At 43.5% G+C, this 16,174-nt stretch overlaps 1 protein-coding gene across 1 annotated transcript in view; it reads left to right on the top strand.

Annotated features, from left to right (window-relative positions):
* The window catches only part of MRE11 (MRE11 double strand break repair nuclease), a 365,919-nt gene that overhangs the window by 57,451 nt on the left and 292,294 nt on the right, over positions 1-16,174 (top strand). Inside the window, exons 5-6 of the mRNA XM_078656972.1 lie at positions 7,374-7,461; positions 13,089-13,230. Coding sequence (XP_078513098.1) covers positions 7,374-7,461; positions 13,089-13,230 — 230 coding nt within the window. The remainder of the gene's footprint in view (positions 1-7,373; positions 7,462-13,088; positions 13,231-16,174) is intronic.

The raw sequence follows: 16,174 nt of genomic DNA, 5'->3' as shown, positions 1-16,174 counted from the left end.
AATTTCCATAGGGCGGTTGGACTCACTTTTAGCCCGAACGGCTGAATGGATTTCCACCAAACTTGGCAAAATTGTAGGGACTGGTAGCCTGATATGCCTTTGCTATGTCTCAAGATATGTGCTCCAGTGGATTTTGAGTAATTTAGGTTAAAAAAAATATATATATCTATAAGCGTGCCCCGGTACGCGCATCGGGGCGCGTACCAGCGCGCTACGCGAGTACGCGAGCAGAAAGCTGATTGGCTCTCGGGTGTCTGTCAACATTCCAAACAGTCCGGAGCGGCCGCCATCTTGTGTCTCGGTAGGATCGAGACACAAGAGGTGGCAAAAACAAAGGGGTAAATGACCAAAAAGGGGCAGGAGAGACCCCCCCGACCCCCTAGGTTTGATGTGGGAGCCATATAAGGGCCCCACGGGGCAAAAAAGAAAAAAAAAGGATTTTCGCGGGGGGAGCGCCCGGTACGCGCACCGGGGAGCGTACCATGGGGAAAAAAGAATGACAGAGTTTTTAAAAAATGTAGCATTTTTTTATAAATTGGAGGTAGTTCTAAAAAAAACTGTTTTTTTAATTCTTTTTGTTGTTTTATATTTATTTTATTGTTTTTTTGAACATTTTTTACTTTTTTTGGCTTTTATGAACAATTTTATATTTTTTTTGTAATTTTTATGGGAACAAACAAAAAACAGGGAATTGTAAACGGCTAAACTGGAGCAAAAAAAATCAGAAAAAAATTAAGGTTTCTTTCTGCAGTTGTGGTTGTCTCCAGCACGGTTGATGAGTTTGATGCTTTGCTCACCATAGGAAATTGTAGTCCCGCAAAATATACAAACTATTTTGTAATCTCCAAACTGGCGTTGGATGTTTGGGACCATCTCCCTTGTCTCTGGACCCGATGGAGTGGGTTGTTTGCTTTTGGAGGTGCTCGGAGAAGATTGGGGAGGGTTTCTTGTCAGTTCTCTGACCTCTGCCGCAGCATAGTTGTTAGGGTGCCTGCGTTGCATGTGGCGAAGCATTGTATGGTTCCCAAATGAATATTTTTTTGCAGGGTTCCCCCTGGAAAGTACAGTGCCACAGATCAGACATGTCACTTTTGGCGCATTGACTTTCTTTTGGTCCCTTGGGATTTTAAAAAACTCCCACACAAAGTGCTCCTTAGGTTTATATGGGGGATTATCTTCAGGCAGGAAGTGCCTCTCCTCCTCCTCCTCCTCTTCTTCTTCTTCACCACCACTGTGGTGTTGTGGTGGTGGTAGTGGTGGTGGTGGTGCAGATGCTCCTGCTGCTGCTGCTACTGTAGCCATTTCTCGATGAATAGAAACAGGTCTTCCTCACTCAAAGAACAAAGTGAGAATGAGGAAAAAAAGGTGGGGGCTTTCATCCTTTGGAAAACAAAACTGTTCTGAACCAATGAAAAGTGTTATTTTCAGGTCACATGACCCGACGCGCTTACGCTACGCGCCCGGGGGCGCGCACCGGGGCGCGCCCCGGGGTGCTTACGTTGCGCGATCGTATGCGCTCGGGCACTTCCGGGTGCGCTTACGCCGTGCGTCATAAGACGCATCACGCGGCTACGCGATACGTCACGATGATGTTTTCATTCGCGGCAACAGCGCTAACAGGACGCTCACCGGTACGCGCACCGGGGCGCGCCGCAACACTGCGCTTACCGGTGCGCTCACCGGTACGCGCACCGGGAGCGCTCCATGGCAAAAAATAAAAAAAAATAAACATGAACAATATACATAAAAAAATGGTATTTCATAAATATACAATATAGGATTCATTATAAAAAATATTATATTTCATAGCTATAGAAATTTGCTATTAAAAAACCTATGAAAAAAACCATAGGTTTCACACCAGTTATAGTTAGGAATTAGCATTTAAAAAAACCTATTAAATTCACTGAAAAAACCATAGGTTTGACACCAGTTATAGTTAGCTGGAAATTTTACTGACATAAAACCATTGACATTCCCACGTTATAGTTAGTTGGACTCACTATAACTCGCGCGCCCGCAATGCACTGCTGATGATGTCACATATTACATCATTCATGACATGGTTAGTGACATCACTGATGACATCTCAAATGACATCACTGATGACATCACTGATGACATCTCAAATGACATCACTGATGACATCTCAATTGACATCACTGATGACATCACTGATGACATCATCCAGTGTCTGTGTGTTTCTGTAAAGTTAAAATATGTTTTACATATTGAAGAGTGAGTGTATGTATGAGTGTCTGGATGAAGGATTTAGTAGGTGCGTGACTGACTGTATGAGTGAGTGATTAAATGTGTCTTAGTGAATGCATGGGTTAGTGACTAAACTGTCTGAATGTGTACATCATTATGTTTGTTGTTGTGTAAGCTGCTGCATGTGAGAGTTGTCATATATAAATGACTATATATAACAGCCTGTGATTGCATAAGTGACTGTATCTATCAATATGTACTTCTATCAGTGATTGTAAAAGACAGTAAGTATGTGTTAGTCTATGTTTAAATAAGCAAGGTTTTGGGTATAAAACTGCATATTTGTGGAAATGGGAGTGTGATTGATTCTTTACATGACTGACTAGGTGTATGACTAACTCCATGGATGAGTGGCAGTGTGTGAGTCTCTGTATAGGTGTATGAGTGCATATGTTGGTCTTGTATTGATGAGGGAATGAGTGGATGTGTGTGTAGACCTAGAAATCAGTGAGTGCGTATGTGGTAAGTGGTTTTACAGTGTCAATGGTTTCAGGAATGGTAGTTTGTATTTAACACTAGGTGTATCATGTGTTAGATTAGAGTGTGAGGAGGTGTATTGTATTATCACATGGATGATGTCATCAGTGATGTCATCAGTGATGTCATTTGAGATGTCATCATTGATGTCATCAGTGATGTCATTTGAGATGTCATCAGTGATATCATCAGTGATGTCACTAACCATGTCATGAATGATGTAATATGTGACATCATCAGCAGTGCATTGCGGGCGCGCGAGTTATAGTGAGTCCAACTAACTATAACGTGGGAATTTCAATGGTTTTATGTCAGTAAAATTTCCAGCTAACTATAACTGGTGTCAAACCTATGTTTTTTTCAGTGAATATATATATATATATGTATAGATATATATATATGTATAGATATATATATATATATATATATATGTGAGCAAGGGCGGCCACGCCCGAAACGCGTCTGTTCGTCGTTCTCTTCTGTGTACCCCTGCACCTTATGATTTGAAAATAAAAACAAAAATCACCTGAAGACTGGCTTTGGACCGTTATTTTGTGTCTGCGCACTGGCGAAAGTGCTTTGGAAGTTTCGGTGCACTACAACCGGTTGGAGTGATATATATATATATATATATATATATATATATATGTAGATATATATATATATATATATATATGTAGATATATATAGAGATTTATAGATATATAGATATATAAAGATATATATATATTGGATGTCACTGGTAGGTAGTTATAGTTAGGACATAGTATTTTTTGTTTTGCTAATAGTTTTGCTAATAACTTTGGCGCAGTTTGATGAATTTTCACGAAATTTTAAAAACTAGTTTATCACTCACTTCAGCTGCTCTCTGGAAATATTTGGGGTGATTCATCAAGCAGAAGATGAGAATCAAGGGGGTGTTCCAAAATGAATTTCCTCCTTACAGTTTCCCATTGGAATTTTAGACATGAGTACACCCTAAACTGCTGAATGGAATTACACCAAATTTAGCAGAAATCTAGATCTTGGTCCAGAAAGAGTGCTTTTTGTACTTTGCTGTAAATCTTTTCAGTAGTTTTGGAGTTATTAAAGTAAATCTGCCGCTCTGGATCCATGGGTCCATGCACCTACAGCAATCAATGCTGTGATCGGCTGGCCGCAATCTGAGAGGAAAGTTGTGGCCGCCGTTTTGTTCATCGGAACTTGGTTCCCAGTGGGGAAAATAACATTTAAAAGTGATAGAAAGGTTCAGGGTAGAGGTACCCTAACCCCATGGGACTGTTTGAGGCTCTGTGATGGATCCCTGATGGGCAAGATATTGTCCAAAAATGTGTTTTTGGAGTGTGCGAGGGTCTGCAGATCCTCCCGGGTCCTCCCACATCCTATCGGATCAGAAAGGATTTGGGTGGATCCATGGGTCAGGTCCAAATTGAAAAAAAAACATACACTCATTCACATACCCACACACCTACTTATACACACACTCATGCACACACTCCCATACCACTTACACAACCACTCACACACCCATACAACCCATTCATATATACAGACCCATAAAATCACACACGCACCCACTCACAGACTCACACATTCCCTCACACGATGAACGACTGACACATCCACTCACACACCGAACCACTGACACATCCACTCACACACCGAACCACCGACACATCCACTCACACACCCATACAGACACTAACACACCCACTCACAGATACACAAAACCACTCACACACCCACTTACATACTCACAGCCACTCACACACCCAATTACAAACCAACACAACCACTCACACACTCCTACAGCCACTCACCTACCCACTCACAGACCCACAAAACCACTCACACACAAGCAATCAACTCACAAACCTTCTAACACAGCCACTCCCACACCCACTTACAAACCCACACAGCCACTCACACACCCACACAACCACTCATGCCCACATACAGGCAGTGATATCTTAAAGAAATTGGAATAGCATATGGGCCAAGTACCCCTCCTGTTACCTCCAGCAAGTCTCACACAATGAGTTTGCTGAGAGGTTTTTGGGGACATGGCCCCTTTCTTCACCACTCTGCAAACGCACCTCCTGGCGCACTACTAGTCAGAGCATAAAGTCCTCTTGGCTTTTGAGGGTCCTTGGGAAGAACCACACAGCTGGATTGCTGAGAGGTGGTCCAAGGCCATGCCCCCTTTCTCCACCACTCTTCATATGCGCCTCTTGGCGCAATGCTGCTTTGGGGAAGAAGTCCACTTTAGTTCTGAGGCCTTCATGAGGCAAGCAGACCTCATCCCCCACCAGTAGTGTGCCGAGAGGCGCATTTGCAGAGTAGTGGAGAAAGGGGCCATGGCCTCCAACCACCTCTCAGCAGTCGCACTGTGTAGGGCTTACTGAAGGTAACAGAAGGTCTTGTTGGCCTCTAAAGACCCTCCGCAGCTAAGGGGACCTCATCCCCCAACCAGCAGCGCGGTAGGAGGTGTGTTTTCAGAGTGATAGGGAAAGGGGTTGAGGCATCCGGCAAGTTCCCGGCTTTTACTTTTTCCTATTTTTTTAGGAAGGGGTTCGTGTGACCCCCTTCATTAGACCATTTTGGGCCCTGGGGATCCTAGCCCCTGGAGCCTGCCCCTTTTTACTAAAAAAAAATAAGGGAGAGGGGCTGCGTGACTCCCCTCCCGGGCATATTTCGGACCAGGGACCCCAACCGCCGGTGCCTAACTTATTACAGATGGTGGAGGGGGGATGGGCAGCCTCCCTCCCCGTGCTGTATTGGGCCCCGCAGTCCCCATCCCCCGGGACCTGCCCATTTAAAGTGGGTGCCTCTAGGGCTTCCACTCACCAGTGGGACTGCGGAGGCCGAAAGCGCCTCTTGCAGGTGCTGGCATTGCTTTAAGACCTAGGGAGCTCACTGGATCACAAAGCAATGTGTCGGTTTCCCTCCTCGCTTGACAGCCTGCAGGGAAACAGACACATGCTCCGCTTATAGCAAGCGAGAACATTTTCTACCTTCGCTTGCTGAAAGTGGTGTTTGCTATGGCTTAGCTGGAGCGGTGCACTCGCCAAGCCATAGCAAACTGCAATATCCTGGTGATGGGCACCCTGGGACATTGCTGGAGCCAGCCCTGGGGTGTGGCGGTCCCCAGGGCCATCAGAGACTCCACGAGGGGGGCTGCGTGGTCCCCTCCAATGTAATTAAGCCCTGGGGAGGTGGTGGTCCCCGGGGCTGCATGGGCGGGTCAGAGCATGCACTATAATTTCATTTATCTCCGGGGAGGTGGCGATCCCTATAGCTGCAGACAGGGCCTTAGGCCTTCCGCCACACTTATTTAATAATTAACCACAGGAAGGTGGCAGGCCCCGCATCTCTTTCTATATGTTTGCCCCGGGAAGGTGGCAGTCCCTGGGGCGCGGGGGTGCCGTATGGGCACTCGCCGCATGTGCTGCCACAAAATATTTGCAATGTCACCTTGTGCATACATATGATGTGTATACTGTGTTGCTTTGGTCCATGCATCAATGGTCAGTAAACGCCTCAGTGAGCAGTGTATACTTGTAATTCAGCACATTGAATGTCACTAAAGTTGCACGCTATTTTCAAAATTAAACCCATGTTGGGCAGGAGCTACCATTGCTTTTTTGTTTTTTTTAAATCTTTATTTTCATTTTATTATTCAATTGAGCGGGATATACGCATCAGCTGGGAATTGGCGTATGATGTATCCAACATATACAATGAGGGTAATCAGACTGACGAGCATTCCCATCAGTCTTACAACAGCTTATATAAGAAACTAATACTAACCCCTAATCTCCTCACTCCCTCCCCCACCTCATATATAATTACCTTGCGCGGATACCCTGCCAGCTACCATAACAATCACATCTATATGGCGCAAATTAAATAAAGTAACGGGCGGGAGAAGAGATTAACACTCAGAACTCCTCAATGGGTTGGCACAAGTCTATAACCAGTGCCGGAACTACCAGGCTTTGGACAATGGGATCTGATTAGACCTCACTTCCAGGTGAAAGATAAGATGGGGCCTAATTCTGATGGGGACATTTCAGAATTACTTCCAAGTGCAGAGAAACAAGAAAACCTGTGGAAACCTGTTTGGTTTGGACCTGGCATTTGATCCAAAAGTGAATTTCTGGTCAAGTCCTGATGGATGACAACCTTTGTTGAATAAAGGTATGTCCCACATGCATGACGAAGTGGAGCTGGTGGTTTCCTGAAGAAAGTGGTAACTGCTTCCCTCTTCTAAACTGGCAACCCTTGGTAGACAAGTTGTGCTAGGAAAGCATAATAATGAGGATTGGAGTCCAAAGATTTAGGAGGGAGCAACAAGGTCAAGAGACACAGTTGTGATTTACTGGACACTTAGAAGACATTTGTTTAAATACAGTTGCTACCAGACTGCATTTCTCCGAATTCACAATACCTCTTTTAATACAAGCTTATGTCATTTTTGGTAGGTTTGTTACTGCATATATTCCACTTTTACTTTGTATACAAAATATACTGTTTTCAGTAGAAATATCTGTATTTTATAGACCTTTTATCTGTAGAGGGTTTGTTTTTCAGTGACACGTTAAAAATTGTTTACTATTTTTTAGGTTTCCATGGGTGAACTACCAGGATGAAAATCTCAACATTTCCATTCCTGTTTTTAGCGTTCATGGCAACCATGATGATCCAACTGGTGTAAGTATGTTTAGTTGTTGGCAGTCTGTCTAAGAGGGTAGGAAGTACACAGCCAAATCCTATGTAGAAGGGAGTGACAGAGCAGTGTCTACAAAAACTGAGTGGGTGTGATGAGTTTAGTATGTCATTCGTGATTTACTGTTGATCTGTTATGTCTCCGAGATATGCTCTCATTTGAAATAGTGTCAGCTCAATCTGCATGCTGAACTGAAATTATGAATGTGTAATCTACTGTCAAGGCTCTAAAGTCCCTTGATTTCATTGATAGGTGCATATTAAACCGTATAATGTTCTTACCTCTTGAACCATAGAATCAACATTTATGGTGGACCTGATTTTGGCTTCACTAGTAGTGGTTGAGACCCCCAAACTGAAGTGCGTCTGTGGTAGTTCTTTTTTATCTCAACCAATCTTTCTTTGATCCAGCTTTGCTTTAAACTCACCTGTGTAGCCAGTGCCCATGGGCCATCATGTAACTGATTACAATGCTGTGAGAGGCTCTCATGTTTGACTGTCCAGTCTCTAAATCTGGAATTTTCTTGTGGCAGTCCTTCTTCCCTTGCTGCCAACAAGGTTCTCATGGACTTACAGTCTTTGCACGTATGCCCACCTGTCGCTAGGCGTGTCTTGAAATATCCAGCTTTTGGCTTCTCAGATACCCATAGCATTTGCTTTCCTAAACCTGCTTTATATTCCCAATCTGACATTCTGTCAGTTATTACTCATCAGCTGGTCTTCCTGGCCTTCAGTCCCCCAGATTGCCCTCTCACTCTCTCATGTCTTTCAGACTGAGGCTTCCCAGCCCCAGGAAAGTGGGGCAAAAGGCTACTGCTAGTGGTGATTTCTTTCCTTCTCTGCCTTGATTGTCCTCCTCCTTCTCCTTCTCCTTGAGCCATGTCACAATGCAGAGGAGCTTTATTTGAATCTCTGGGAAGAAGCCTGCAAAGACTCCTGTGACTTTCAGTCTACCCCGGAGTTGAGTTCCAGATTAACTTCATTATTTATAGATGCTTCTTGGGAGATTTACTCCTGCTTTAAACAACTCAGCCCTGCATTCCATGCATAATCCTGTAATCAACTAGCCAATGTTGGCTTTCTCTACTGACTAGTTCTGAAGGCTGCATTGGCCAAAGGTGTACAGAAATTACTCCAAATTCTTCAGACAACTCTCATCTCACGTTCCATTTTACCACCAGATTGCATATTTTCCTGTTGCAATCTCGAAACCCCTTACACCACTTATCTTATATAAACTGCATATTGCTTTTTCATTTCAAATAGGGATCGCACCTGGAGACGCACCTCAAGACCTTTTGGTTTTTCTGAAGTTTATGTAATAAGTAGTGGTTTAATATTAGTAATCATGGTTATAATTGTGACATAAAATACTTTTTAATATCTGCTAGTTCTTTGTCAGTGCATACATTTCATATCTTGCCTGTTAAGCCCATTCCCTATGGCCTGGGTAAACTGTACTGGCATTTTAGAGTACTGAAAGGCCAAAAAAACTCTTTTTTGGGGTTTGACTCTCGGGATAGTGAGGATTACTTTTGGAGGGTAGTGTAGTTTGGGCGCTCAGATGCATTAAATAGATTTACAATTTTTTCAAAATGTTGAATGTCTTTTCAATATCATGTCTTTAAAAAAAAGAATACTGCTTTATTTTACTTGTTATGACACAAAGAGGAAGGAGAGGAAGACTATGTCCAATATAGCCTCCGAACACAATGCTTTATACTAAAGATATTGGGTATACAATGTGGAAGAGCAAATGGTCAGGTACACAAGTGCCAATCAAACTTTCAAATAGGTTGATTAAAGCTAGGAGCCTTTGCTATTTAGCCTTATAGAGTGGTACTTTTTTTAAAGAACCGAAAACCTAACCCACTACCAGTAGCTGCGTCATGATCGGGTTCCGGCTCCACTGAATAAAGCCAGTGCAACAAGGTTGGGTTATCTTAGGAGCACCTATTGTGTAAATTGTGGAGCTCTTCATCATCGGGTACCCTACTAAGGTTGATTATAGCCACTAAAACAAAGTCGGGTTTCTCCACTGCAACAAAGTTTTAATGCACGTAAATGGCGAGAAAGTGTATTTTGACTGATGCTGTAAGAGGAGTGTGTCTCAATATGAAATGAATGGACCTAGCAACTTTTCACCATGCAGAAGTAGCTCATTGTCTATGGCTGAAGGTCTTGCATAGTGAGAATGAGGACCCAAGGACTAGGCACACAGGGTGGCTGACAAACTGGCCCTATGTTCAGTACTAACTACCAATTGCATACAGCCAAAGTCTATGGTTTCAGGAGCTCTCGGCGCTTGTGTAGATGCTTAAGGTGGCATGGGTAGTAGGCTCAAGGCATGGCTAAACAGTATGCCCAGTTGCAGCTGTAAGCACAAGTACAAGGATGAAATTCACATAAAATGCTTTCATTAAGGATCAGTTAATGTTATCTTTTAAAGGGTGGTTGGTGGTAACCGATACAAAACCTAACACATCTTGAAATGTGTCTTGATTTGGTCTTTTGCTATACAGCAGAGATAATCGTCCAGACGAAAAGTATGTATGAATGAAGACAGCCTACATGTATACTTCTGCATTACGTCTTCGATGTTGTTCATATCAAAGTAGTCCCTTTGTAATACAAAAAAAGACACTTCACATTTTAGCATTGCACATTTCGTGTATTACAACACCTTTGAATGCCTAACCACCAACATTAACACTAGCAACAACAAAACACTAATCTGCCACCTTATCTACCACCCCCCAGGCAACACCACCGTATTCAGTGAACCCCTGTCCCACCGACCTGATTGCCCACTGCTCTCTCCGAGATGCGAACAACTTAATTCTGGGTGACCTCCTTCTACACTGGAATGAAGAAAACAATTTGGTAATCCAGAAAATGAATGAGCTGCTACACAGCAATAACCTTACCCAACACTGCTCAGAGGAAACTCACAACAAAGGAGCAATCCTAGATGGCATTAACGCTCAACGCGACACAGTCACGATAGAACACACGCTGCCCATGGATGGGTCCGATCACCACTTAATCCTATTCCACCTCACTCTACCGATCACATTCCAACCCCCCACTCAAGACCCTCCCAAATGGACTAGAAACTTCACTCAGATCAACATGACTGACCTATAGGTTAGGCTTAACTCCATCTTCACTGCCTCCACGGATGATCTATCCACAACAGAACTCACCTCCCACAACAACACAACCATGACATCCATTCTAGACCAAGTAGCCCCCCTGAAACTAAAAAAATATCAGGAACATCCCATCCAGATCATGGTTCAACACGGACATTAACAATGAAAAGAGTCAACTTAGAGGCTACAGAAAGACTATGGAGGAGCAACCCCTCCACAAGCCTACACGAACAACTCAAAGCAGCTCGAAGGAAATACAAAAAACACATCAGCAGTGAAAAATCTACCTTTTTCTGCTCCGCCATGGACAGCGCAGAAAACAGGCCAAACGAACTGTTCAAAATTATCAGACAACAAACCTCCAAGCCCCCAGAATCCTCAATGCAGGCCTCCAAGGACCTGTGCGAAAACTTCGTCAAGCTTGAGCTCCCACTGGACATCAACGTCAACCTCGCCTGCAAAAACTTGCCCCCACTGACAATAGGCAGCACGTGCAAGCCCCCCACGAAAACATGGAAGTCCTTCCACCCGATCTCGGAAGCCGAGATCCTCAAACTGATCTCCACCTCCAAACCCGCCTCTTACGTCCTTGACCCTATACCCACCCAATCGACCATAAGACTGAAACTCTCCAGAGCCCTGTTCTGGTGAAAGATCATATACAGCTCCCCGACATCATAGTTGAATGCCTCAAAGTTGGCCAAGTGACGACACTACTAAAAAAACACAAGACTTGACTCCAAGGACATGAATAACTTCAGACCTGTCTCCAATCTCCCCCTCCTATCCAAAATCCTTGAAAAATGCGTCCTCCTACAACTGACTCGGCACATGGACAACATCAACCTTCTTGATCCCCGCCAATCGAGTTTCAGGAAAGGCTTTACCACCGAGACCGTGATCCTTAACATCACAGACGATATCCACAAATCCCTCAATACCGATCAATGCTGCCTACTCATTCTCCTGGACCTGTCGGCAGCCTTTGATATGGTTGATCACCCAACTACTCATCAAGGCTTCACAAGAAAGGGTAGGTGCTGATGAGGTGGTCCTACTCTGGTTCTCCTCCTTCTTACACAGCCGCTCACAAAGGATAAAAATCAAAAACTTTACTTCCGACCTACACCCTGTCAGCAGGGGCATCTCCCAAGGTTCAGTACTCTCACCACAACTGGAGCCCCGCACCGCCATACTTAAAAATGCCATTCTCCCTTTCCACCTATATGCAGACGACACCTAGATCTATCTAGAAACCTCCTCCATAGATGACATTCACTGACTCAATGATACTCTATAAGAAATACAATACTGGCTGTCTCTAAACCACTTACAACTCACTCAGGACAAAACTGAGATCCTCCTAATCACCAACAAAGAAGAGTACCCTCAAATTTCAGAATGGCTAAAAGCTATAGATGCTCTCAACGGCAATCTCACTCTGGCAAACTCTGTAAACTCCTTAGGAATCACCCTAGTCTCAAAACTCGACATTTCCAAACACATTAAAAACTCTGCAAAGAGTGCCTTCCTCAATCTGATGCTACTCAACAAAATAAAACCATTCATCCCAACCAAAGACCTCAAACAAGCCACCCAATCCCTGGTGCTATCCAGACTCGACTATGGGAATAAAACCCTTACTGATACCACAAAATCTCACCTAGCTCCCCTCAAAACAACTCTCAACGCAGCAGCCAGAATTGTCACTGGAATTAGGAAATACAATCACAGTTCACCAGCACTCAGAGAACAAAAATGGCTCCCAGTCGAATTGCGTGCCTGCTTCAGAACTGCCTGCCTCGCGCACAAAGCCCTGCACACAGGCTAACCTGACTACCTGGCCGCCAAACTCAAGAGGGCTGGTCAGACAAGGAACCTGAGGAGCTCCAATACCCTACTTCTCATCCCTATGAAAACACGCACACAAAAATCTGCCCCACAGTCCTTCACCGGAAACGCGCCCAAAATCTGGAACTTCATCCGAGCAGACATCAGAACTATCTCGTCCTTCACAAAATAAAAAAAACACCTAAAAGTCCTCTTCCTCAACCCCTCCCTGCCGAATGGATAGCTTCTGCCTTAACACAAATCCTTGCTTACCGTTGCTCCCAGACATTGTATCACAAATACCTACCTCCTCCCCCCTCTTTGGCCCCTTCCTGTCCCCCCCCAAAAAGAGGCTCAACCCAAGACAACGTGCACTCAATGAGGTTATCTCAGGACTCTCGTACAAATTAATGCTGCACAGCACACTTGGACTTCAGAACCAACACTACTCTATTGTATGAATCTTGCAAAAAACTGTTGTAAAGCTCCCCGATTCCCGTTGGCTCGGCCAGAGCTATTTAAAACTTCTTAATAATAATAATTTCGTCTTGCTTAACAAAAGAGAATAAGACAAGTTGTGCATCAGGGGACCTTGTATCTCATTTAATTTTTTTCCCCTTTCTCTAGGCAGACGCACTTTGTGCTTTGGATATTTTAAGCTGTGCAGGATTGGTAAATCATTTTGGCCGCTCAACATCCGTAGAGAAAATAGACATAAGTCCTGTTCTGCTTCAGAAAGGCAGGACAAAGATTGCTCTTTATGGGTTAGGTAAGATTCTTGTTTCTATACTAAACATCACTAACTAATTTTCTACTTTTATGTTGCATTTTTAGTCTTAGTTTTTATTTGCACATCCCTTTTGGGGTGTCAATTGGCAATTCGCACCCTGTGCTCCATTTGCAGGAGCAGTGTTGTGCAGTGCTTCGTTTGAGCCGGTGGGTGCAGGCGAGACCCGCTGGAAAGGGAGAAATAAGGAGGATGAAAAAGTCCCAAAAACTGTTTCAAAGTAGAAATCAGGGATGAAAAAGAACCTTCAAGGATTAGATAAAGCGCAGGTGGTGGAATCAAGACTATGCGGTATCTGACACCCCAAGATTAGATGCGCCGGCCGCAGACTTCTGGGTAAAAGTGTGGCCTCCAGCAATTACACGTTTAAAATTACACACTGATGCGGGGGTATTCCTTCGCAGACACGTTTTGGCCCAAATGAAACTACTTACGTCTGTATTACTGTCTTGTAAACTACGCTCTTCACCAGTTATGCCTCTCCTGCTGTTTCACTGAGGTAGCAGTTGCAAAATCTGTAACGGCAAACAGCCAAATAACAGCAGTGGGGTTGTTTTGCATCAAGGGCTTTAGGGTGTTATGGACCATGAGAGTGAAGATGTCACTTGAACCTAGAGGTTGACCAACTCCTGAGCCCTGCCTGTCACACTCTTAGAGGGCAAAGAGCAGGTGATGTGAAGAGACTTTGCCTTACTTGACTGAGAATCCTCTGTCCCCTCCAAATCTGTACCGAACCATGAGAGACTTAGAAGAGGGTGGGTTGCGATGGCACCGCTCCTTCCGTCTACCATATGTACATGCCCTAAAGTCTTTGGAGACCCAAAGGTTGCGAGGAAGACTGCAGCTTTTTATCTGACTTTTAACTGCCTCCTGTCATCCACTGCGGTGGGGGATGCAGAAGATCAAGAAAATGACCCCTTCCCAATTGACAGCAATGAACAGAAGCTTTTATCTCTCGCTTTTTTTTTGCTTACTGAAGGCTTTGTGTAAGCTACACACAACTAGTTTCTAATGTGTTTAAAAAGGCATATTGACATTCTACTTTGCAATCGATAGTGGTGCTCTTCTTGTTGTCTGTGCTGACATTGCACTATATTATGTTTATTTTAGTCCAGTTATGTTAGGTACTACATAAGTGGTTTGCAGTATTATCTTAATGGACTGCATGTCACATTAATTTGTACTTTGAGCTTGTACCTTTACTACAATCAAGATCAAATCTTGCATAGCCAGACAAACAATTGATTCTCTGAAGATCTCCGACTCCTAAAATAAAAAAAAGGTTGAACTGTTAAAAGAAAGTGGGAAATGTTGTGACTCTCATCTGATAAAATTGGCATCCAGACGCTTCCACTATAAAGGTTACAGTTTGGCTATATGTAGCACTAAAGAAAAGCCTACTTCCAGTCTTGTATAGTTGAATCCATCAACTCTTCAAAAGAACTCTTCGGGGTTTAAGAAGAAGCTGTCTCAACCCCATCACCTGACCCTCAAGATTACCATTCACTACAGCTCTGTAAAGACCTTATGTCCCATTTAATGATAAAACCATCAAACGTCCTTCTGACATGCAACCTTCTTACTGCCCACTGGAAAATGTGAAGTTTCTGGACATCTCCTCCCCTCTTGGGATTTTACCTATGTAATTGAAAACACAATCAATGGGCTCGCCAACACTTTCAAACCTACTGCCAGCCCATTGGATCTCTGCAATGCTAAAATCATCAAATCCACCAAACTGTATTATGTGCACTCACAAGAGAACTTTTGTTGCTAACCATGTGACTAATGCTACCACAAGTATAACACACTCCTTTAAAATCTTCTCTGCTTCTTATTCATTTTCCTACTTTACTTCTTAATTGTCTTGACATTCGCTTCCTCATCTTTCTTTCAACTTTGCTTTCAGCACTCACTTCACTATTAGTTTCCACATTTGTCTTTTCATTCATGGCTAAAACCATTGGCAAAGCCAGTACTTCACAAAGGCTAGAACTATTAGCTTTCCCAAATGCTTGTGTCCAAATCACCTGTAAAAATACAATTTGCAATCAAAACTTTCAACCTTGTAACTTACTGATCTATGATGCAGCACCAAAGTTGCCCACTCAAAAATAACCTGTATTGGTCTAGAATCACATTCAGTTTTATTCCAAAACACCCATTTAGTTCTCTCGTTGCTGTTACATGTGACAAATCTTTATCCTCATTCACACCTGCTTGCCTACGTGAGGCGAAATTATAAACCTTTCAACTGTTTTCACCTTACACAATGTAACTACATATGTCATTTATAGTTGTCATAGTTTTCATAGAAAGTGCTTTTTTGTTTTGCTAATAACTAGTACCGTTTGACAAATCTTTCATCCACTTCAGCTCTTTACTGAAATGTTTTATGGTGATCTGTCTAATGGGGTATAGACACAGGGGGGAGGAGGGGTCCCAAAATGTAATTCCCTAAGCAGTTTCCCATAGGAATTTTGGGTATCGAAAGAGTAAAAATTAATGAACAGCATTACACCAAATTAGGCAGAAAAAAACATCTCTGCTCAGAAAGCAATATTTTTAGGGCTTGGCTAAGCAGCGCATGCACCGTCTCTTCAAGACATGTTAACGATCAGTGGGTTACGCCCACCCACTGGCTTACCATTTGTTTGCTTCTACGTTGCTCTCGTACTCTTCATTTCCTTTTGCCCATAGCATGAATGCGTCATGCGTCTTTCTGTGTTTGGCCATCTCCCAGAGCATGGACCAAGTACTTGTGTCCATCCACTTCTTCCGTTTTAGGATCTCATTTTTTCTTTGTCTTTAGGCACTTTACACAAGGGCTCATGTGTTCACTCGCTCTGTCTTCTACCACCCGCCCCCAACCCTGTTGCTTTTTTTCCTTCGCAGATCGTACTATAATATGTGTCATTATTTATCC

This window comes from Lissotriton helveticus, chromosome 8, assembly GCF_964261635.1.
Source record: "Lissotriton helveticus chromosome 8, aLisHel1.1, whole genome shotgun sequence".
Lineage (NCBI taxonomy): Eukaryota > Metazoa > Chordata > Amphibia > Caudata > Salamandridae > Lissotriton > Lissotriton helveticus.
This window is presented reverse-complemented; position numbering and strand designations above follow the sequence as displayed.